Source organism: Callithrix jacchus, chromosome 7, assembly GCF_049354715.1.
Source record: "Callithrix jacchus isolate 240 chromosome 7, calJac240_pri, whole genome shotgun sequence".
NCBI classification, from domain to species: domain Eukaryota; kingdom Metazoa; phylum Chordata; class Mammalia; order Primates; family Cebidae; genus Callithrix; species Callithrix jacchus.
Genome location: NC_133508.1, coordinates 69446028 through 69469059, shown reverse-complemented (window position 1 = coordinate 69469059; position 23032 = coordinate 69446028). Strand labels below are relative to the sequence as shown.

The 23032-nt window shown below is 53.8% G+C and overlaps 1 protein-coding gene across 5 annotated transcripts; it reads left to right on the top strand.

Moving 5' to 3' along the window:
- The first annotated feature begins 13770 nt into the window (after positions 1–13770).
- On the top strand, positions 13771–22285 carry FNDC5 (fibronectin type III domain containing 5). Of its 5 annotated transcripts, none has more exons than XM_035308617.3 (7): positions 13771–14049; positions 14357–14474; positions 15736–15851; positions 16324–16522; positions 16870–16959; positions 19704–19837; positions 21152–22285. In XM_035308617.3, the coding sequence occupies exons 2-7, from the start codon at positions 14450–14452 to the stop codon at positions 21359–21361; spliced, it is 774 nt and encodes a 257-aa protein (XP_035164508.1). In that variant the 5' UTR covers positions 13771–14049; positions 14357–14449; the 3' UTR covers positions 21362–22285. The 5 variants fall into 5 exon arrangements, with proteins under 5 accessions (XP_035164508.1, XP_078187232.1, XP_035164511.1 ...); XM_078331106.1 differs by having other exon boundaries at positions 20237–22285; XM_035308620.3 differs by lacking the exon at positions 14357–14474.
- The last annotated feature ends 747 nt before the right edge of the window (positions 22286–23032 follow it).

Here is a 23032-nt window from a genome sequence, read left to right as displayed (position 1 = left end):
GTGGCAGTCAGAATGATAGCAGATCCAGAGCCTTGGGGCCCATAAGAAGAACTTTAGGTTTTTTATTCCAGATGAGATGGGAAGTCCTGGGGGGGCTTTGAGCAGAGTGAGAGGGTGTGACCTCCATGTGGACAACTTCCTTGATCTATTATGTCAAGAATAGACTTTGAGGAGTTGGGGGCAAGGTGGGAGCCGGGAGCCATTTCAGGCTGAAAGATGGCTGGGATGGGTCTGGTTTCTGGATTTACTTGCAGGTAAAGCTGGCAGCATTTGCCATCTGCCCAGAGGACCCTTCCCAGCCCAGAGTTTCTTCAGCATCAGCAGCTCAGCCCCTCGGGGCTCCCCAGGGCTCAGATCAAAGCTCCACCCCCAGGCTCCCAGACCAAGCCTCTCAGGTCCTCAGAGTGTAGCCTTAGTCCCTCCTGCTTGGAGGCAGGGGGTAGGTCTCAGCTGGAGGAACTGAAGAGCCAGGCTGGGGTGGGGTGGGGACAGCTGGGCCTCCGGAACACCAGCTCCACTGCCTGCCTTGGCTTGGATGTTGGGACCCCCAGTGGAGGCGTGAGACGCCAGATGAGCGTGGGTGGTTCCCAGCTGCCTCCTGCGTGAGGACCTGGGGGCTGGGAGAGACTGGCTGCTCAGCCCCCACCCCAGGGCCCTCCAGTGGCAAGCTCCCTCCCCTGTCTTCACCAGGCCTGGAGGGCCAGCTGTGCCGGGGTCAGGGAGAGGGGCCTGCCCTGCCTCACCCCCTCAGCGCCCTCCCCCATCATCTCTTCCTCTCTCCACTGAGTGGTCTGGATCCTCCTCCTCATCCTTGGGGGACTCAGTTTATCCCCATCTTGGGCTGCTCAGCCCCCTCTCTGCCTCCTCCCTTTTCCCCAGCTCAGCCCCCTACAGGTTCAGTCTCCCAGGGGCTGACTTCTTCCCACCACTGCCACACCCACCACCAACCGCCTTTCTTCTTTGAGGGTGACTCTGGTGCCCTGCCTTCAGGAACCCCAGTCTGCAATCTGTCTCCCCAGTAGAAAGGGGCTTTGGAAGGCAAGGCCATGTCTCCCCCTTCCCATGAGCCCCCTTTGTCTTTCCTGCACCTAGACTGCGCAGGGCAGATCTGGAGGCAGAGGGTGGGCTCTGCTGCTACTTCTCATCAGCCACCTGCAGCCTCCAGGGGGCCTAAGAAGCACTGGAAGCTCACCCCTCAACAACAGCCAAAGAAGGTTCAGGGCTCCCCACACCGCAAGCCCCAGTGCCCTAAGATATGGCCCCAAAAAGGAGGGCCAAGGGGCAGCTGGGCAGCAGGCCTGGGTCCCCCACACTAGACGACCCAGAGCAAGTCTCAGAGAGGTCAGACAAGTGATGTAAGTGTGAATGGATGAGGCCTCCTGACCCTGGAAGCCTCTTGTATGTGGGGCGGTGCCCTTGCTGGTGATACTCAGTCCCTCCCATGTCAGACCAAGGCTCCCAGGAGGAGGGAGAAGCAGGGGTGGGGTAGAAGTGGAGGGGAGTAATTGAAAGAGCCAAGCAGTAGCAGAGTCCATGGAAGGGCGAGCAAGTTCCAAGGGAGGGGACATCCCCAACATCTGAGGAGGGAGGAGAGGGGCACAGAAATTGGGGACAAGTGACTACCCTTCTCTACCACTCACGAGGGAGGGACAGAACCACTCCTGGGATGCCAGAGAGAGAGACAGGATATCTCAAGCGCCTACAGTATGCAGAGCACTCCGCACATGTCACCTTACTGGATCCTCAGTGATCCCAAGGAATCAATAATGTTACTGCCATTTTACAGATATGAAGACTGGGGCGCAGAGGAGTAAAGTCACTGTCTGAGGTAACACAGCAAGAAAGCAACATTGTTAGAATTTGAACCCAGTTCTGGCCAGCTTCAGTGGTTCACATCTGTACCCCCAGCACTTTGAGAGGCTGAGGAGGAAGGATCGGTTGAGGCCAGGAGTTCAAGATCAGCCTGGGCAATGTAGGAAGACCCTCTCTCTATCAAAAAATGCAAAAATTAGCTGGGCATGGTGGCAGGTACCTATAGTCTGAGCTACTTGGGAGGCTGAGGTGGGAGGAGTGCTTGAGCCCAGGAATTTAAGATTACAAAGAGCTGTGATTACGCCACTGGACTCCAGCCTGGGCAACAGAGCAAGACCTTGTCTAAAAAAAGAAAAAATTGAACCCAGTGCTGTGTGACTCAGGAACCCAGGCCCTCTCTGGAAGCCTCTCAGTTGGAAGCCTCTCAATGAAGTGGGTGAAGGTGGCCCCTCCTCAGCCCCCTCAGAGGCCCAGCCACCTTACCCCGCCCCCCACCCCCCACCCCCCACCCCCCATCTTGTTGCCTCTTTGGTCCCAAACGGTTTGGAAAATCCTGACGGGAGCAGATGGTGGGACAGATGGAGGGAAAAGCATTTCGGGGCTGAATTACACAAACAAACATTGAAAAAGTGATTAAAACCCCAAGCCACCCCTTTCCAAAAGGCCCTGCCCACCCCAGCCTAGAGCACAGTGGGCTCTGAGGTAGGGCCTGGGGGTCTCCAAATACCCCACATCTCAGCCCCAGCATCCATCTTCTGCCCGGCCCCCTCTCTGCCAGGGACCACCCCCGGACCAGAGCCTAGGGTGGCAGAGCTGCCAGGAGCACAGCCCGGGAGGGGGAGGGGGTGGGCCTGGCTGTTCCAAAGGGAGCTGGGCCCTGAGGAACAGCACGCAGGGGCGGGGGGGGGGGGGCGGTGGGAAAGTCCTGGGAGCTGGAACTGCAGACCCAAAGTCAGGGATGGGGTGTGAGGTGCTGGTGGCCCTCAAGTAAAGTCCCTCACTTTATATGTGGGGCCCAGGTCACACAGCAGCCTTACCCACCCCTCAGTGGAGGAGGACAAGGCCCTTGACCTCTGGAAGCTTTGGTTGGTTCCCTGGTCTGTAAATGGAAACAATAATAATAGCACTGGATGGGCTGCTGTGAGGATTAAGAGGGAGGAAGCCTGCGAGGTGCTTGGCATTGCGCCTGTGCCCAGTCAGTGCCCAGTGAATGTTGGCTGCAGTACTCCAGGGTCCCCAAGTGGCTCTTAGGGAATCCTGGTGTTGGGAGATCAGGAAGGCTGGGGCTGCTTGAGATGGTCCTTCTCCAAACAGAAGTTTGGGCTTAAAGATCCTGCTGGCACAGGCCAGGTGCGGTGGCTCACGCCTGTAATCCCAGCACTTTGGGAGGCCAAGGCGGGTGGATCACAAGGTCAAGAGATCGAGACCATCCTGGTCAACAAGGTGAAACCCCATCTCTACTAAAAATACAAAACTTAGCTGGGCATGGTGGTGCACGCCTGTAGTCCCAGCTACTCAGGAGGCTGAGGCAGGAGAATTGCTTGAACCCAGAAGGCGGAGGTTGTGGTGAGCTGAGATCGTGCCATTGCACTCCAGTCTGGGTAACAACAGCGAAACTCTGTCTCAAAAAGAAAAAAAAAAAAAAGAGAGATCCTGCTGGCAGAGTCCCTGAGACTGCTGAGCTCTGCGAGATGGGGATGGCTCCGTCCCGAAAAAGAGCCCCGACTCCTGGGTTAAAGCACTGAGCCCCATGCCAAGACCAGTGCTGGGGACCCAAGAGATAGAGAAAGTGCTGCATCTTAGCTGGTTCCTCAATATGAGAGTACAGATTTCCTGGGGTGACAGAGCCAGGTTCAAATCCTGGGATGGCCTTTTTCCTTTTGGGGGAAAGTTGGCAGAAACAAACCCTCTGGTCCATTTTCTGTAAAACCTGCCTTTCCAGCTGCTTCCTGGACTTGCTGCTAGAAGCCTGCAGACACCCTGACAACGGTCACCCCATCACCTTCTCCCACAGCCTGTCCTGCCCTTGGGCCCCCTCCATCTACCAAAGGAGGCCAAGGTCCCACCCCATCTCGGATCCCTTCCTTCCTCCTCCTCACTATGCCTGCTTTCTTCCCACGTCCGGCCCATCGTAGCAGAAGAGGTCTCAGACCTGCCCTCCTCTCTCCAGTGCCACTCACTTCCTGGTCACATCTGCCCGGCATTACGGCTCTGGGCTTCCCAAAGCTCCCCTGCTCTGATCAGTTTCTCTAAATCTGATTACCTTCCTCCCTGCTTAATAACCTCCCAAGGCTCCCCGGCTGTCTAACAGAGGCTCTCTGAGACATGCCTGAACCCTCACCTTCCACCCCAGCTCTTCTCCCTCTACCTTCCTTTCCCCTAATAACATTCCACCAGCCCAGCATCCCCTGCCCCAGATGACCAGGCTCTTCCCCACACCAGATGAAGGAGCTCCCTGACCCTCTCCCAGCCCTAATCTTTCCGTATGAGATTTGGCCGTGGTGGGATGGGTAAAGTAATGCCAGCAGCTGGGATCACGTCCAAGCCACTCTTGCCCAGCACAATAATCGCTTTTTCCTTTGCTGGTAAAAGCAACTCTTAGCTGGAAAGGCCTCAGGAGTTGACCAGAGAGGGACAGTGACTTCCCTGAAGTCACCCAGCCAGGGCCACCCTGTTGCCCCACCCTCTCAATCAGAAGTGACTCCTTCACAGCCTCCACGATTCCATTGCTGGGGAGCTCCGTCCTGCCACTCCTCTTGGTCTATCTTGGACGAGACCATTTGAAAATCATTCCTGGGGTCATGGCAAAGGGACCAGTCACTTCTGAGAAAAGGAATGGAGGGCAGGAAACTGAGTCTTCACTTGTAACTTCTGTCTGAATGTATTAAAACCTGGACATGGAGGACATTTGAGGCTTCAGTCAAAATTAAGACTTTTTTTTTTTGAGACAGAATCTCACACTGTTGCCTGGGCTGGAGTGCAGTGGCACAATCTCGGCTCACTGCAACCTCCTCCTCCCAGGTTCAAGCAATTTTCCTGGCTCAGCCTCCCAAGTAGCTGAGATTACAGGTGCCTGCCACCATACCTGGCTGATTTTTTGTATTTTTATTAGAGATGGTGTTTCACTATGATGGCCAGGCTGGTCTCGAACACCTGACCTTGTGATCCATCCGTCTTGGCCTCCCAAAGTGCTGGGATTACAGGTGTGAGCCACTGCGCCTGGCCCAAAATTAAGGTTTTAAAATAAACTTCCTGGTGGGCATGGTGGCTCATGACTGTAATCCCAGCACCGGGGGAGGCCAAGGCAGGAGGATTGCTGGAGGCCAGAGTTTGAGACCAGCCTGGGCAACATGGTGTGACTCCATCTCTATAAAAACAAATTTTTAAAATTAGCTGGGTGTAATCAGGAGGCTGAGTCAGGAGGATCGTTGAGCCTGGGAAGAGGAGGCTTCAGTGAGCAAGACCCTGTCTCTAAATATACAAGTGAAATAAAAATTTAAAAGTGCCCCCTAAACAGGGATCTGCCTCCCAGAAGCCTTTTGGTGGCCCAGCTCTGCTGAGTTGTCCAAGCTGAACACTGCATCCAGTGCCCATAGCCCCGGGGGGTTCTCCTCCCAGCCTGCTCCTCACAACCCAGAAAAGTGGTTCAATTCCCAGCCACCTCAGTGGTGTGGCTCTGGAGGCTGAGGGACTGTGCGTGCAGCTGAGCCCTGGGACATGGAGGGCAGCAGACTCGGCCCCACCATGGGCCAGCTGAGCCCTCCCAGAGCCTCGGTTCTTTTGTGAAATGCCTCCCTTGCAAGAGCTGCTGTAAGGAACCTACAAGACCCTGTGGAGGGTAGTGCATGTGGAGGAGGCTGCTCTGTGACACTTCAGGGCTCTGGGCTACACAGTTGCACAGCCTTGCCAGCAGGATGCCCTAATGAAAAGAAAGCTCACACCCCAGTTCCCTCCATGAGACGATGCATGGGGTTAGAGACAGAGGCAGGCTAGAACCCAGCTCTGTCCCTGGGCTCTTTCCAGTGGGCCAGGCTTCCCTGAAGAGTGAGGAGACTTCTCAGAGGATCCAGGGTTACCCAGAGTTCCAGAACCCCACCCTGGAGGCCAAGGTTGCCCTATCCCAGGAGCCCTGGACTCCCAATTTGTCTCCCTCCCTGGGAAGACCAGGCCAGCTCTCATTCCTGGCACCTTAGGATCTCCCGGAGGCTGAGGATTGCCTCATTGTTTCCATAGTAACAGCGAACATTGGGGCCTCTTGAATCAGTGCAAGGAGACTGCACTGGTACCTGCAAGTATGCATTTGCCCCAGGAATCCCTGGGATGGGGCAGCCTTTGGTACATGCACACAAACATATGCACACCTTTTCACACACACACATACCCAATGCACACCCTTTCCTCCTTCCAAACACACATGTACACCCTAAAATGCAGGCATAGGCATGGTGCTCCAAGCCCTGGCCTGCTGACCCAGAAGTGGGTCAGAACGTCAGCCTGCCTGACATACCCACTCCCACAGCCACCCTGGCCCACTCAGATGCAGAGAGCATCTCAGGGAAATGAGGGACTTGTGCTTGATGGTATTACCCACTGCAACATTTATAGATACTCAGCACGTGCCAGGTCCTGCGCTTTCCTCTTCACATGTAACATCTCCTGTGTTCCCCACAACACCACTCTGGGATGGATGCCAGAAGGGGTAACAGGCTCAGAGAGGCAGAGTGATTTGCAAGAGGTCACACTGTAGTGGGCGGGGGGGGGTGGGGCTGAGCCAATGTGTGAGCCCAAACTGTTTTGCTTCAAGCCCTGGACTCTTGCCTTCCTCACCAGACCCCTTGATGCCAGACCCACAAGCACTCAGCCCAGGACCCACAAACACAGATGGGCGTGTCTGGCAGCAGGTGGGAGGAGAGCCAACTAGAATGCCAGGATTCCTATGCTTGTCACCCTGGGCCATCATATTCTCTCATCAGCCTCTAGCCGTTCCTGGGTTGGAGGTATGAGGGGAGGTTTAGACAACACAGGGATTTTTTCTTCCACTTATTTATTCCCAGTCTACAGAAAAGGAACTTTGAGCAGCAAGAACCAGACCCACTGAGAATCTCCTGCCTGGGAAGCTTCCCGGGTTCCTTTTCCTTCCAGCAAAGGCAGGAGTCCAGCTGCCGGGGTCTGGCTTCCAACCACCTCTGAGACCTCTCACGTAGACTTTGGGGAAATGAAAGGGCCTGAGGCCAGAGGCTGGGCCAGGTGGGTCACCCTGAGCAGGGAGTTGGGTGGGTCAGGTGGGGGTATGTCTTCCAGGAGGGAGTTTTCAGCAAAAGGAGGGTCTGGCAGTGTTGCCAGGAATACAGCGATGCCCCTCACTAGAGGCATCCCAGGTTGGCAGGCCCTGGATACACCCTGGTGAGGAAATTCAAGACAAGCAATGGCCGAACCCCTGAGACATTCTCGTCATCGTCTCTTAAGTACCATTGACTGGACAGCCTTTGTGTCAGGCCCTTTAAGATATGACACAGCTGCCACTGCTGCTAAGAAAACGGCAGCTGCTAGAGCTCAGTCCTTATGTAGCTGATCCTCATTGACTCCTCACAAGCCCGTGAGGCAGGCACTATTGTTAGCCCCATTTATAGATGGGGAAACTGAAGCTCAGAGAGGTTCAGAGACATGTTTACAGGCAGGGGCAGCAAGAAGCAGGCTCTACCTGGCTGCTGTGTCTGTGGTCCGCTCACCTGGGAACTGGCCTCCTGAGAGCTCAGCATCAGGCAGGGCAGCCTCTCCCAGCCGGGGTCTCCTCTCGAACCCTTCCTGCGCTGGGACAATGCAGGCTTCATGGTGGCTGAGGTGGCACCCTCTGCTGGCTGTGCCCAGACTGTGCAGAGCCATGAGGGAGGCCCTCCGTGGACCTGGGTTGTGGGAAGTGGATGGGCCCTGGAGCCTCAGGGTCAGACCTCCACTGCGCATGGCCCCCGTTCACCAGTGAGAACAGATGCCAAGGTCACTCTGGCAGTCAGGGGCTGAGCTGAGGAGTCAAGGTAAAGGCGGTCTTCACTCCTTCTATCCCTCCCTCATCTTCCCCCAGACGGCCTCCACCTCCTCCACCACCCTCCACTCTGGGCCCTCTGTTCTTGAGGGATCTGGGTGACCAGTGTGCAGCTGAGAATCTGTCTCCAGAGGCAAAGCCAGGGTCTAGGGTTTGAGGCCTGGAGCTGCCACTGACTGGCTCTGTGACACTGGGTGAGATTCTCAACCTCTCTAAGTCCTATTGGATGGGAGCCTTCCTGTGTAGACTCTGAAGAACTGAAGAGATTTGAGGAGGTTTCCTTTACCTGATTTTCTATCTGTCGTTCCTCCTCCTCCGCCTTCTCTTCCTCCTCCTCCTTCCTCTTTCTCTCTTCCTCCTCTTCTCCACCCTCAACCAGAGGAGGCATTTGAGGCTCAGAAAGCTGGCTTACCTGGCCTTCGTAACACAGACAGGGGTTTCTGGCTTCAGAATCTGGACTTTGGAGCTGACCTCTGCCCCGCTTCCTTTTCATCTCCTCCTATGTGTCTATCCATCTGCTCCTCTTACACAAATTGACTTCTCTCTCTGTCCCTGCCACCACCTGGGCCAACACCTCATCCTTCCTGGCCGTGAGACTGCAGCACCCTCCTTGCCTTCTCACAGGGCCCCTGGACCCCACTCCTGTTCTCTGCTGTCCAGCTGCACACTGGAGCAGGCAAAGTGAGCCTGTTAAAATGCAAATCACATCCCATCTCACCTCTCTCAAAGCTTTCCATTGTGAGCAGGATCAACCTCACTTCCCTTCCACGCCTGGAGGCTGTGTGCTCTCCAATCCCACCTGCTCCTCACTGCCTCCTTCTTGCTCCTAAAGCTCCAGGCTTACTGGCTTCTGTTTCCCAAACATGCCAAGCTTGTTCCTACCCCAGGTCCTTGGCACTTGCTGTCCTGGGGCCGGAGCTCCCTGTGCCGTGTGCTGCCGCCCCCTTTGCCTTCAGGTGTCAGTTCAGATGACTCCCCCTCAGCCCACACCATGGAATGTCACCCCACCCAGCCACTCTCCACCATAGTTCTTCATTTTTTTCAGGGCCACTCTTGGTCTCAGGGACCCTGTTGTCTTGTTCACGGCTGTGATGCAGCTGGCATTAGTAGGTGCTCAATAAGTGCTGGTTGAATAAATAAAGCCCCTCCTAGCCCCAGCTTCTCTTGCAAGCTCAGAACAATCTTTCCAATCTAGTTCTACGTTTCCTGCTCCCAATGTCACAGCTCAGAGCCTGTAGCAAACACCCACATAAACATTCTGCCTCTTCTGCTTCCCCTCACAGAAGCACGCTGTTTTTCCAGACCTCAGGGCTAATGATTCCTCTTTCCCTCTGCCCCTTTCCCCTCACTTGGCTAATATCCACCTGACTGTCAGTACTTATTAAGCTCAAGCAACACCTCTTCCCGGAAGCCCTTCCTGCTTTCCTCTCAAGTTAATTACCTTTTCTGTCCCTGTAGGTCCCAGGTGCCTCCTATTCCAGAAGGCAATCCCCTCTTTCAATTTTTTTTTTTTTTTTTTTTGAGATGGAGTCTCACTCTGTTGCCCAAGCTGGAGTGCAGTGCAATCTTGACTCACTGCAATCTCCGCCTCCCTGGTTCAAGCAATTCTCCTGCCTCAGCCTCCCAAGAAGCTGGGACTACAGGCACGTGCCACCACACTGAGCTAATTTTTGTATTTTTAGTAGAGACTAATATCATCATGTTGGTTAGGCTTGTCTTGAACTCCTGACCTCATGATCCGCCCGCCTCAGCCTCCCAAAGTGCTGAGATTACAGGTGTGAGCCACCACACCCGACCCCCTCTGTATTTTAAGAGCAGCTCTCTTCTCTTCCCCCACCATAAGAACTCTTTAAGGACTAAGACCAGTCTGGTTCATCGCTATGTCCTCAGCAACACCAGCACTCAGGAAACATTAAACTAGCCTGGCTTCATCACTGTCATGATGGGGATTTTGAGGATTAGGGAGGCTAGACCAGTGTCTCCCAGCTGTATGACCCATGGCAAGCCCCTTCTCTTCAAGTCTCAGTTTCCTCATCTGTAAAATGGGTATAATTCCAACTTCTCTGAGAATTCAAATAGGCTTCCCTTATGTACAGAATGTGTCAGCATGGAAGAAGTGGGAGAAGTGTTGGGTGAATGGCAGGTCCCTGGTCTTGGCCCTGGGCTTAGCAACTGTCTCTGTGAGCATCTCCCTAAGCCCTTCAGGGAAGAGACTGATGTCCTCTGGTGAGCCCTGAACCCTGGATCCTTGTCCTCAGAGGTCCTCAGAGGTGAGAAGAGGTGGTAGGCAGACTGGATCAAGCCCTCAACTTGTAGCCCCATAATTTAATTTGAGCCATGTCTCTATAGTTCACTAGCTGTGTAACACAGGGCAAGTCCCCTTACCCACTCTAATCCTCAGCTTCCTGATGTGGAATGGTAGCTAATGACACATACCAGCCTAAGATTCAAAATAACATGGATAAAGGCCAGGCGTGGTGGCTCATGCCTGTAATCCCAGCACTTTGGGAGGCCGAGGTGGATGGATTACCTGAGATCAGGAGTTCAAGATGAAATTCCTGATCTCAGTGTGGTGAACCAACATGGCAAAACCATGTTTCTCTACTAAAATAGCCAGGCATGGTGGCAGGCACCTGTAGTCCAGCTACATGGGAGGCTAAGGCAGGACAATGACTTGAACCCGGGAACCAGAGGTTTCGGTGAACTAAGATGGTGCCACTGCACTCCAGAACTGGTGACAGAGTGAGACTCTGTCTCAAAAATAAATAATAACATGGATAAAGTAGATGCTCAATTATTGTATCCCCAAACAACTCCTGACCTCCTGATTCTTCCTGTGATTTGCAGGGCAGGTGAGGGGGGTTGTCTAGGGACCACCATTGACTGGGCCATGACCATTCTAGGCTATGAAAAGGAACCTTCTATTCTACATGGGTGCCTGGGACTGGCTTGGGTACCACAGCCTGTTAAGCACTGAGATTCTGGACGGCTCTGGACACACAGGAGGATCCAAATGCTGGTGACCCCATTAGGTGTCAACATGTAAGTGACCAACCAGCCGTCGAGGGGGTGTCTGTGGAGTCCTCCAAATGAAGCTCAGTGAGTGCAGCTTGGGAGGATAGAGGCCCACCCTTAGTCCCTACCCAGGTCCTAATTTATGGGTTCATTCATTGTTTTAACTCCTGTTTTTCCAGAATATTGCACAGGGCCTGGTCTATAACAGGTGCTCAATAAATATATGATGGAAGAATGAACTTTTTCCATACAGTCGACAATCATTTAATGATTCTGCCAGCAGGAAAGAAAGAAAAAAACCCAATCATTTAATGAACACCTACTGCATCGTAAGCCTTGTGTTAAGGGATGGGGGACATAAAGTGGCTGGTTTTTTTTTTTTTGTGTGTGTGTGTGTGTGTTTTCTTTGGTTTGTTTGTTTGTTTGAGATAGAGTCCTGCCCTGTCACCCAGGCTGGAGTACAGTGGCGTGATCTCAGCTCACCGCAACCTCCGCCTCCCAGGTTCAAGCGATTGTCCTGCCTCAGCCTCCCAAGTAGCTGGGATTATGAGTGCCCGCTATTATGGCTGGTTAATGTTTGTATTATTAGTAGAGACGGGGTTTCACCATGTTGGCCAGGCAGGTCTCGAACTCCTGATCTCAGGTGATCAACCCACCTCGGCCTCACACAGTGCTACGACTACAGGCATGAGCTATCACGCCAGCCCGCAGTGGCTGCTTCTAACAGCCCTTCCAAACTCACCCAGGGCTCCTCTAAATTTGGCTCCCAGCTCTTCCCACTGCAAACCGAGCTCCTACTGGCTGCCAGGTTCCAGGCACCAGGACATTCTCCAGAATTGAGGCTCACGCACCCCATGCATCATGAAGCCTGGGAAGGCTGCACCCCCACAGCCACAACTCTCCAAATCCTCGCAGTCCTCCAAGCTCCTCCTTCAGCCGCCTTCTCTCAAACCCTCAGGCACTGCCATCTCCTCCCTCCCAATGCCCTACATCTACCTGGGTTTTACCCAAAGAGGCCAGAAGGTGGCGCCGAGGCTCCCCTTTCCCCAGCTCTGGACTGGAGGCCAAGACCCCACCAGGACCCTCCCTCCTTTCTTCCCTGCTGGGATGGGAGTAGATTCTGTGTCCTCTAACTGAACCCTCTCGTTCCTGCTGGCTCCTGCGATGGAGGCCTGAAGAGGCTCCAGTTGCTCCTGCGGGCCTCCTGGTTGTCTTCCTGTCTGATGGATGGGGGGTGGAGGGTCCCTAGGGGCCAAGCTGCAGCTGGTGGGGCGGGGCCGGGTGGGGTGGGGCAGGCAGCAGCTGCGGGGAGAGAGAAAGAGAGAGAAGATAATAAGGAGAGAGAAAAAGAAAGAGAGCAAAGAGAAAAGAGAGAGAGGTGCTCTGGCTCCGGAGCTCCTCTCCCAAACAGGTCGAGATCCCAGCTGAGGCTCTCCCAGGACAAGGTATGTGGCAGAGGAAACGATGGGTCTGGGCAGTGTCACCCTGCTGAGTGAGGCAGGCCTGGGGGCACTGAGGGAATGGGCAGGAAAATTCTGCTGTTCAACAAGAGCCCCTAAGCTCTCTCCCATCTCACCCCTTCCTTCCAAGGTGGCCAAGGAGGAGTGCAGGGGCCAGCGAAGGAGTGCTGGGTGGGCATTAGGAGAGGAGGGTTGTCTGTCGCTGCTCCTGACCCTCTGTGCCAATTTGCACCAAGCTCTTCCCATCGCTAGACCCCACTTCCTTAATATAAAACCAAAGGGGTGGAGAGGAAGACCCTGAAGACGTTCTGTGGCAGACTTTGCAAGGCGTCCCCTTTCCAAAGAAAATTAGCCCTTCCAGGGCTTCTGGAAAACCTTTAAGACCTAAAGGAATGCCCTGCGAATGGAATTTCAGCTAGTTGTGAGAGAGGGCTCCCAGGCTCTTGTTGAGGCAGAAGGCCCTGAGCCCTGGTCCCTGCCTCTCCTCCACCTTGTTTCTCTGGCTGGGATGAGGGAGGAGGCTGGAGCCACTCCCCTTCTCAGAGATGCTCTTAGATTGCTGCAGACAGTTTTCTGGCTGGGGAGGAGTTGGCCGGGCCAATTCTAGAATCTCAGGAATCTCCGATGGGTGAAGTCACTCTGGGTGGGGAGACGGTTCAATTAAGCACAGCTCTGGGAGTCAGATTAGCTTGTGCTTAAATCCTGGCTCTGCTGTGGGTCCCTGGACAAGTCAAGTAGCCCGTCCAAGCTGCAGGCTCCTCCTGTGCAAAGTGTGCACAGAACGTAAGCTTACAGGGCTGCCCTGCGAATTAAGCCACGTAATGCAAAGAAAGCTCAGCACAGTCTCTGGCCCCTGGTAGACGTTCATTACTGCCCTCACTGTGGGGATGAAAATGAAGGAAAAGGATTGGCGTGAGGTGGCAGAGCTGGACCCTCCAGTGAGTCCAAGCGGCCTCTTCCCAGCCCCACTGGAAACACAGAGCCCCAGTGTCCACTTAGCGCTCTCTGCTCACCCAGCCTGACTGCGACCTCTCCCCTCTGTCCCCGTCTGCCCCCGTCTGCCCCAGCCGCAAGGCCTCGGGTCTAGCTTGGAGTGAGGGACCCCCTAGGCCCAGGAAGGGGAGGTGCGCTGCGGGGTCGGGGCACAAACAGGCATCTCCGCGGCACTTGCCCTCCCTTGCCCCTGGGAAAGGGCAGAAAGCGGCGGCCGAGTCAGGGCTGTGCGCGGGCGACAGAGGCTGCGAGGGTGACCGCGGCGGGGACACGGAGAACACCGCTGGGCTCCCGCTCGGGGAGAGGGTGGGAGCCGCGAGTCCGCGAAGCCCCTTCCTCCCCGGTCGCGGACCGAATGGGTAGCTGGGGCAGGAGTGGGGGCGCCCTCCGGTCCTCACCCCGCCCCCGCGCCTCTCCCCGCAGCGGGGGCGCCCCGCCCCCCGGGCGCCCGACGTGGACGCTGCCGCCGCCACCGCCGCCGCGCGGGAGTCGCTGTCCGCGGAGCCGACATGCAGGCGGCGCGGGGCGGCGCGGGGCGGCCGGGCCGCGGGCCGGAGCGCGAGCGCGAGCAGCCGCCGGGCTCCGGAGCCGCGTCCCCCTGCGCCGCCCCGGGCCTGCGGGCCGGAGGAGCCACCATGCACCCTGGGCCGCCGAGCGCCTGGCCGCCCCGCGCCCGCGCCGCGCTCCGCCTGTGGCTGGGCTGCGTCTGCTTCGCGCTGGTGCAGGCGGGTAAGGGGGCCCGGGGCGGGGGGCCGACGCCGGGGCAGGCTCCTTTCGAGCCCAGCCACCTGGGAGTCCCCTGGTCCTTTCCCTGCCCCCTGGGAACCCCCTGTCTCGGCCCAAACACTGCTCCCCTAACCCAACCCCCAGCCTCTTTCCTACCTCCTTGACCCCCAGACCTGTCCTTCAGTTTCCAAACCTCCCCTGTCACCTCAGGCCGGGGATTTCTAGGGTCTTATGGTCCCCAATCCCCTAATCCCATCCCCCTAACCCTAGGTCTTTGCCTCAGCTTCCCTAGCTCCCTTCTTTGGCCCAGGGAGCAGCTGAGGACACCAGTACCCCCACCTTGGGCCTCTCTCCGTGTCCCCAAGACCTCTCAAAGCCCTGCAGGCCAACTCTGCGGGAGCAGATGGGGTCCCGCTGTGCAGGAGCAGGTGTGAAGGGGATGGGGACTGACACCTGAGGGCATAGCACAGGGCGTGGGATGGGCCCCGACACCCCTGAGCTGGTGCAGTGTCTGGCCTGCCCCATGGGGCTGGCCCGTCCTTGCCCGGCCTCTCCTACCTCTCTGTCTCTGCCCCTCCTGGCTGCCGCTGCCTGGCTCATCTCTCCCTCTACCAATCTCTCCTGCCGTGGTTCGGGGTGTGCTCTCTCGAATCTTTTTCAGATGCCCCACTTCTCTGTCCTCTGATTCTGTGTCTGCCGCCACCTGTCTGTGTCCCGTCTCTCTCCACCTTCCTCTCCATGTCTGGCTCTGTCTCCCTCAAGTCCCAGGCCCATCCCCCTGGGCCTCAGGTTCACTCTCTGTAGGGCAGGGGGGTGGGGGAGCACTGCTCAGGCCCAGCTTTGCCCCATGCTGCATCTGCCCCTTGGAAGATACAGAGGCTTGTGTGACTGCACTGCCCCTCTCCTGGACGGTGTTCCTCACTGACCCTCACTGTCCCCATCACTCTCACGCCCACTTCCCTCCTGTCTTTTCTGGAGTAATTCTGCATTCATCCTCGTCCCCCACCTTGTTCTGTCTTCTCCACTCCCCACGGAGGGGCCCTGCTCTGAGTGACCCCATCTTCCCCGGCCACCTCCCCACCTGCCTCTTGGGGCTGGAAGAGCGTGGAGAAGAGGCTCACACAGACTCCCCTAGGCTTCACTCTGCCTGGGTCACCACAATTCTGGGGGTACTTCTGTTGCTCCTCACTCCCAGGGCTCACCCCTGCCTGATACTTCTCGATTTCTGGGTCTTTCTCCGTTGCTCAAGGTCACTCATTGGACAGGGCATTATTGTCAAAAGAGCAGTGGACTGGAAGTCCTTTTGACTACTTTTCATCAGCTAACCTTCAGTTTCTGTCCACCTATGTCCCCTCCATAACTGTCTCAACTCTAACCGCCCATCTCTTAGATCAGGCCCTGGCCTAGGCCCATCACTTTGAGCCTTGGACTCCTGGTGGGGCCAGCCTGTGGCCAGCAGGGGCTTCCCTCCTAGTCATGAGGAGCCTGGTGCCTCTTGGGCCTGGCTCTTCAACTCACCGAAGACTGAGAGCCATGTCACTGGACCCCACTTGAGGCCTCAGTTTCTTCCTTCCCCTCCTGCATGGCCTTCCCCAGGTTTCCCCTTCTTATGAGACCATAGGTCTGGGCCTCACAACAGGGGATGCTCAGGCTTGAGTGCCACCCCCCCCCCCCCCCCCCGTCCTCCAGACAGTCCCTCAGCCCCAGTGAACGTCACCGTCAGGCACCTCAAGGCCAACTCTGCAGTGGTGAGCTGGGATGTTTTGGAGGATGAGGTTGTCATCGGATTTGCCATCTCCCAGCAGGTAATGCTCCACTGTCCCCAGGAGGGAAGGACACATCAAGATAGTAGTGGTGGATGGGGGTAGGAGTGTGACGATGGTGGTGATGGAGAGATAGAAAGGAAGTAGGAAGTTGGGGCAAGGGAGATGAGCAGCAATTTACACATATGTCTGAAAATTGGGGCCCCAGAAGAGAAACAGTCAGTGAGGGAACGTTTGGGAACTTTCAAATGGAACACAGAAATTAAGAGCATGGTTTTGATCTCAGAGACATCTGCGTTTAGGACCTGGCTCCAATGCTTACTAGACGTGTGGCCTTGGGAAACTTCCCTAAACTCTCTGAACCTGTTCCCTTCCCTGTAAAATGGAGATAATGATAGGGGAGGTGATGGAATGATGAAGATTGTGTATGTAGAGGCTTTGTCACCACTGGGAGGTGGGCAGGAGCAGGGCTGGTAACTGAGTGTTGACAGCAGTGGCCGGCACTTGTCTGCAGAAGAAGGATGTGCGGATGCTGCGCTTCATCCAGGAGGTGAACACTACCACCCGCTCATGTGCCCTCTGGGACCTGGAGGAGGATACGGAGTACATTGTGCACGTGCAGGCCATCTCCATTCAGGGCCAGAGCCCGGCCAGCGAGCCTGTGCTCTTCAAGACTCCGCGAGAGGCTGAGAAGATGGCCTCCAAGAACAAAGGCAGGCCCGGGGCGCTGTTAAGAGGAACAGGGTGGGGTGAGGGGTGGTCAGGACCAGACCAGTGGGTGGATTGAGGAAAGCTCCATCTCCTCCCTTGTACCCCCTGCTGGCAAGTAAAGCAGTACCTGAGAGAGAGAGGGTTCACTTCAGTCCCCTACAAGACCCTGGGCATATAAACTTTCTTTAGACTCGGTCTTATCACTGCCACCTCAAGTAGCCATTAGTGCATTCTAGAAAGTATGTTAGATGTGTGGGCACCTATAGAAATCAGCACTGTTGCCTTGGGCTTGGCTCTAGCGGAGTGGCTGAGGAAAGGAGCACTGGACCTAGTGTCTCTCTCACCACAGATGAGGTCACCATGAAAGAGATGGAGAAGAACCAACAGCTGCGGACAGGAGAGGTGCTGATCATCGTCGTGGTCCTGTTCATGTGGGCAGGTGGGTCTGGCCTCCAAGCCCTTCTACTTCCTTCAGCCTCTGGGAAATGGAGGACTCTGACCAGGTCCTTCTCTCTTTAAAACAAAGGGTAAGGGCTTTGGACATCTCTAAGGTGAAAAGTCTCCAAGTCCTGCCAACAACAGTTCTGGAAACCAGATTTGACCCCTTCTTGAACTCATTGTTCACACAAAAAAACAGCATATTGTTAGCTGCCTTATAGGATTCGATGAGGACTTGCCTTTGCCCTCCCTCAGAAGAGGTTCAACTTCTTGGGGCTGGACACTTCCACAGGCTTTTTACCTCTGGCCATGGCCACAGCCTTTTCTTCTTCTTCTGGGGTGCTGTGCCTCCAGGGGTCCAGGCCTGGGAAGCTCAGGGGAAATTACTGCCTGGACTTGGGACCTTCTCCTAACCTCATCACCCTTCTATACCCAGCTCAAAGACAGCCACCATGAAAACTCCCTCAATCCATCCATTAGAACGGCCATCCTGCCTCCACGTGCCCACTGCATACTGTTTACTCCTCTCTTTAGCCCTTATGTAAGTTAGCTGGGCTCAGTCTCTTTCCTTTACCCAGGGGCTGTGAGCTCTCTGAGAATGAAGACCAAGTTGTCGTTGCTGTTGTTGCTGTTTTGAGACAGAGTCTCACTCTGTCACTCAGGCTGTAATGCAGTGGTGCAATCACAGCTCCCTGCAGCCTTGACCTCCTGGGCTCTAGTGATCCTCGGGCCTTAGCCTCTAAGTCTGGACTACAGACATGTGCCACCATGCCTGGCTAATTTTTAATTTTTTGTAGAGATTGGATCTTGCTCATCAACTCACTGAAGACTGAGAGCCATGTCACTGGACCCCACCTAAGGCCTCAGTTTCTTCTTTCCCCTCCTGCATGGCCTTCCCCAGGTTTCCCCTTCTTACTTATGAGACAGTGGGTCTGGGCCTCACAACAGGGGATGCTCAGGCTTGAATGCCTCCCTGATCCCCAAGCTGGTAAAGGCCAAGTTTCATTCATCTTTGTACTCAGTTCTACCAGCATGTAATGAACAATCACAGTCCAAGCAGTAGTGCTACAATCATGACTAAGAAGAGCCCTGTGCTTGCAAAGAACTGTCTGGGAAAAGCCAGGCCCGAGCTATTTTTTTGTTTGTTTACTTTTTTAAAAAAAATTTTTTTTCATTTTCTTGGGCTGAATTTAACTATAATCCAATGTAATGAGTGCTATGGTAGAACCACGTAGGAGAGCGGAGGAGAGGGCATAACTGTCAGTTAGAAATCAGGAAAAACAGAGAGAGAGGAGATAAAATGGGAATTGAGCTTTGAAGGATAAATAGGAGTTCACCAGGCAGCCAAAAGAGGAAGAGTGTTCAGGGCTTGGTGTGTTCAAGAAATAAAGTAAGCTCCGTCTGGTTCAGGGCAGCTGCAATTCAAGAGAGAAGGTAAAACATCAGAGAGTAAAGGATGGTGAGGCTGTAGATGGGAGTCTTTTGAGAGATTTGAACACCATGCTGAAGCTCTGTGAGCATGGTGGTTGAGAAAGGCAGGCTATATTGTAAAGCATTTGGAAAAAAATATTCCTTAGGCATACAGAAAAACAGGCAATTGGAAAAATGAGGGAAAAACAAAGGATTGTACAGAAGAGGAGGTCTGCTTATGATTCGTTATTAGATTTGGCACAGACAGTATTTATATAATCATAACAATATAAACATAGCAAATTAACCCAAAATTGTGATGAAATTTTATTAGGATAATAGGGAGGGAGGTAGGGGGAGTTGTTATGCTTTATCTACCATAGTTGGAAGTCAACAGATTGCTAAAATAGATCAAGAAATAACATTCTAAATATAGAGGTAAAATTGGGAAAACACCTAGAAGGACTAGAGTTGGCTGCCTTAATACTGTCTGTCTTTCAAAAGCATTATGTTCATGTATTATTAGTTTGATAAAACTAAACATTTCACAGACCGCAGGTCCTGGAGTTCATGTCCTAGTTCCACCACTGTGTGACCTTGAGTTAAGTTAGTTAAACTCTCTCTGCATCAGTGTCCTTACTTGTACCCTGGGAATGATAATAATAGGTACTACCCTCATAGAGTTGTGAGGATTAAGTGAGATAGAATATGTCAGTGTAAGCACAGAGCCTGGCACAAGCTCAACAAATGCTATTATTGTTTCTATTTTCAGAAAAATGGGAGCTGTCAGAGTTGTTTTTTTTTTTTTTTTTGAGATGGAGCCTAGCTCTGTCGCCCAGGCTAGAGTACATTGGTGCGATCTCAGCTCACTGCAACCTCTGCCTCATGGGTTCAAGCGATTCTCCTGCCTCAGCTTCCCAAGTAGCTGGGACTACAGGGGTACACCACCACATCCAGCTAATGTTTATATTTTTAGTAGAGATGGTGTTTCACCATGTTGGCCAGGATGGTCTCAATTTCCTGACCTCGTGATCCGCCCACCTCGGCCTCCCAAAGTGCTTGGATTACCGCGCTTGGCTGCTGTCAGAGGTTTAAAGGAAAGGAGGGGAGGAGATATGATCAGAGGCATGTTATAGGAAGATCAGCCTAGCAGCAGTGGAAGGGATGGCTGGTGAGGGCACAGGTGAAAACAGGAGCCAGAGGGCAGAGGGAGGCTGCTGGAATAGTGCAGATGAGGCACACTCTGGAGAGACCATTGCTAAGCACTAGTGGGAATGAAGCAGGGGAGGCGAGAACCCAGGCCCTGGCCTCTGACTGCTCACTTGTTCCCCTCAGGTGTCATTGCCCTCTTCTGCCGCCAGTATGACATTATCAAGGACAACGAACCCAATAACAACAAGGAAAAAACCAAGAGTGCATCAGAAACCAGCACACCAGAGCACCAGGGCGGGGGGCTTCTTCGGAGCAAGGTGAGGGCAAGACCTGGGCCTGGGTGGGCCACCCTGTGCCTCGTGCCCTGGTAATCCCTGGACTTCAGAGGATTTTATTGCTTCATCCAGGAGGTGAACACTACCACCGGGTCAGCTTGGGGCCTGGCATAGCTACAGCTGGGCAGAGCCAGACTTGGCTGCTGCCTGTGTGACACAGGGACACTGCAAGTTGATTTTGGATCTTCTCCTTTTGCAGAGTGCCAGGGGCCAGTGGTGGTTTGGAAAAAAAAAAAAAGCAGTGAGTGGGGAGGGCGGAATTCTTGGTTGGTGCAGGACAACAGGAGTGGGGTGTTCTGGCTTATTCCTGCTCCTGCTATGCCTTGTGACCTTGGGCAGGTGCTTTACCTTTGTACCTTCATTTCCTCTTCTGTAAAACAGATATGAAAACCTTTTCAGTGCTTGCCCTGAGCAGCTAAGAAGACAGACAGTAGAGAATGTGAGAGGATCTCATGGTTCTGACGATGACTATCCAACAAACATCTGGCCCTCTCTACATCTCCTCTTCCCTCCATCTCCTTGTACCGTCTGGCTTACTGTCCTCTCTCTGGAGCACTTTCCTGAAGCCTCTTATTAACCCCCATCTCAAGAAGCATCTCAACAATGTCAGTGGCTGAGGCTGCACTCAGAGGGATGACTGCTGGGGGTAGACTGGGTGCCAGGGGCCATGGGCCCAGGACTCAGTCTTGGCCATTCAGTTGAGTGAGGCTGAAGGCTGGGTTTGAAAAGGCAGAAAGACAAGACATCCAGGCAGGGCTTTTCTTTTCTTTCCACAAGGGACAAGAGCCTGGCTTATTTAGGCTACAGCCTTGCTGCTCCTCCCTTCCTTCTTCTGTCCTCTGTTTCCAGCCTTGCAAGAAGTCTATTCAATTAGTCCTGGCTGCTTCTCTCATTTTTTTTTCCTCCTGTTTCCAAACAAGCCCTCAGTGAACATCACTGAAGTGTGACTGCCTGTCTGCAGGGAGGATTCCATTTTTCTTCTCAGCTGGTCCCCAGGCCCATGGGCACAGGGAGAAGGATGACTGCAGCAGAGGGGAGGAGGCACAGCTAGCTGTACAGTTCTCTTATCTTTGCCCTAGTCAGATGAAGGAGGCTGAACTACAAACCCAAATTCTGCAAAAAAATAAAAATAAGCCACAAAACTAAAAGGCCTGGCTCCATTCTGGAAAAGGCAAAGCTGCATGAGACACAGCCTTTTGCCTCCTCGCCTCTCCTGGACTGGCTTCCTTTTTGAGAAAATGCACAAAGCCCTGGGAGATGACAAGCGCGAGGACTGATTCAAGCTGTGTCTTTCAGACCAAGGAACTTCAGAGAAGCTGTGGGGCTGCCTGCCACGCAGGATCATGGCTGCCATCAAGCCTTTTCTGGATCCAGCCATCAAGGACATATGTGTGGTGTGAGACACACCTTTGCAAGTGTGTAAGATGCTACCTGGTTTGTCTCTTTTGGAAAACAAAAATCAGAGGGCTGCACTCTGGAGGGCAGAGAGACTCCCCCGAGGACTAAGCTGGTTGCCTGCATCCTCTATCTTCTTTGACCCTTATGACTATAAGATCATTAGTTTGGGGTCTTAGGAAGACCTGGAAGGTACTGGTCCAATTTATTTAGGAAGTATCTCTTGAAGTTTCAGAAATGCTAACTTGGACAACTGAAAAGTCACATCACATCTGGCATTCTGGGGTTTACTAAAACACCCCTTCTGGAGTGGAAGCTGCTGGAAGGCAGGCCTGAGCCATTCACCATGGACAGGCAGAGCAGCCCTGGCTATCACCACTGGTCTCTGGGGTCTTCATATCTTGTCATCTCATCCAGAGTTCTATGAAAGTTACCCAGGGTCCTCATGTCCTTCCTTAGAGCCCGAGTGGTGTGACGTGACAGGTCTCTCTCTCCACTGCCCTTTCTGGTTTAAAAAAAATGGTGCTTGATGAGGGAAGGTAGGCTCTTCCCTAAGACTGATGAGGTATGGCTGCTAGATGCCTGCATGGGCAGAGGTGGATCTCTGCATCTTCCATTGCTGGCCAAGGATGGGTTTGGGAGAACTACACCTAGCACAAGCCTGGTACTCAGTAAATATTTGTTGAAATGAATGATAAGAGCATTGGTCCCCAAGCCAGAGAGCCAGAAGCCATCACCCAATGACCGCCCCTTCCTTCTGATCTACAAGAGCTCTCAAGGCTGGGTCTGCCACTACTCTGCTTTGCCCAAGTGTGGCAGCACTGGGGAGGAGAGACCGGATAAAGGGCAGAAGTCAGCAATACTAAGGGCTTCCTCATGGAAGGGCATAAGGCTCCACTCATTGTCTTGTGACTTCCATCTCTGCTGAATGGGGCTGCAAGGCCAAGGCTCCTTAGGGGAGAGGTCCTTACCTCTGATCCACTTAGAGCAATAACCACTTTTTAAATGTAAAATAAAAAGACAAATGAAAAGGCACATCCTTGTCTTCTGGTAAATGCCCAAATGTTGCCCTCTTTTTCTGGCAATTGGCAGCAAGTCAGGATGTGTGGAGGAGGAAGTCAGTTCTCTCTCCATTTTGGCCTGCAGCTTCTTAGGGACATGCCTGCCAGCCAAGCTGGAGTTGGAAGGGAAATCTCAAACAGATGGGGGTGCACGTGTAGGAGAAGAAAATAGCTGCTCCATCATCCTATTACTGAGGCTCCCCAAACCAAGCTTGGGCTGCCTCACTGGCTAGGTATGCAGGCTCAGTTTTTTAAAACAAAGGGTTTTCCCCTCTGGATGGGGCTGGGTGCTCTTCCTGGCCAAAGGAATGCAATTCTTGTTTCTCCCCAGGGTAAGGAAAGAAGTAAAGAGAAACCGCAAAAGCTGCTTTCTGCAGCTCAGTATTCACAGCATGCTGTTCTAGGCTGTTAAAGGAACACCATTATGATCCCAAAAGTAGGCTGAAAGAGTAATGATGACATTAGCCAATAAGCAAAAACCAGTAAATGGGGCACCTCAAACATTCCTGTTCAGAGCCAGGAAGAGCTTGGAGAGAAAATGTCAGGTGAGCAGGGCTTAAAGTCGGCTGTTCTAGAAGGTTCTGAAAGCAGAGGGAAAGAAGGTCTTAGAGGCTGCACAGCAAAGTAGGAAACTGATTAGTACACTAAACTCTAAGCCAAACCTCAGAGAGGTACTTCCTAAGCCCTCCGTGCCCATCTAGTGCCAAATGATGGAGAAGCC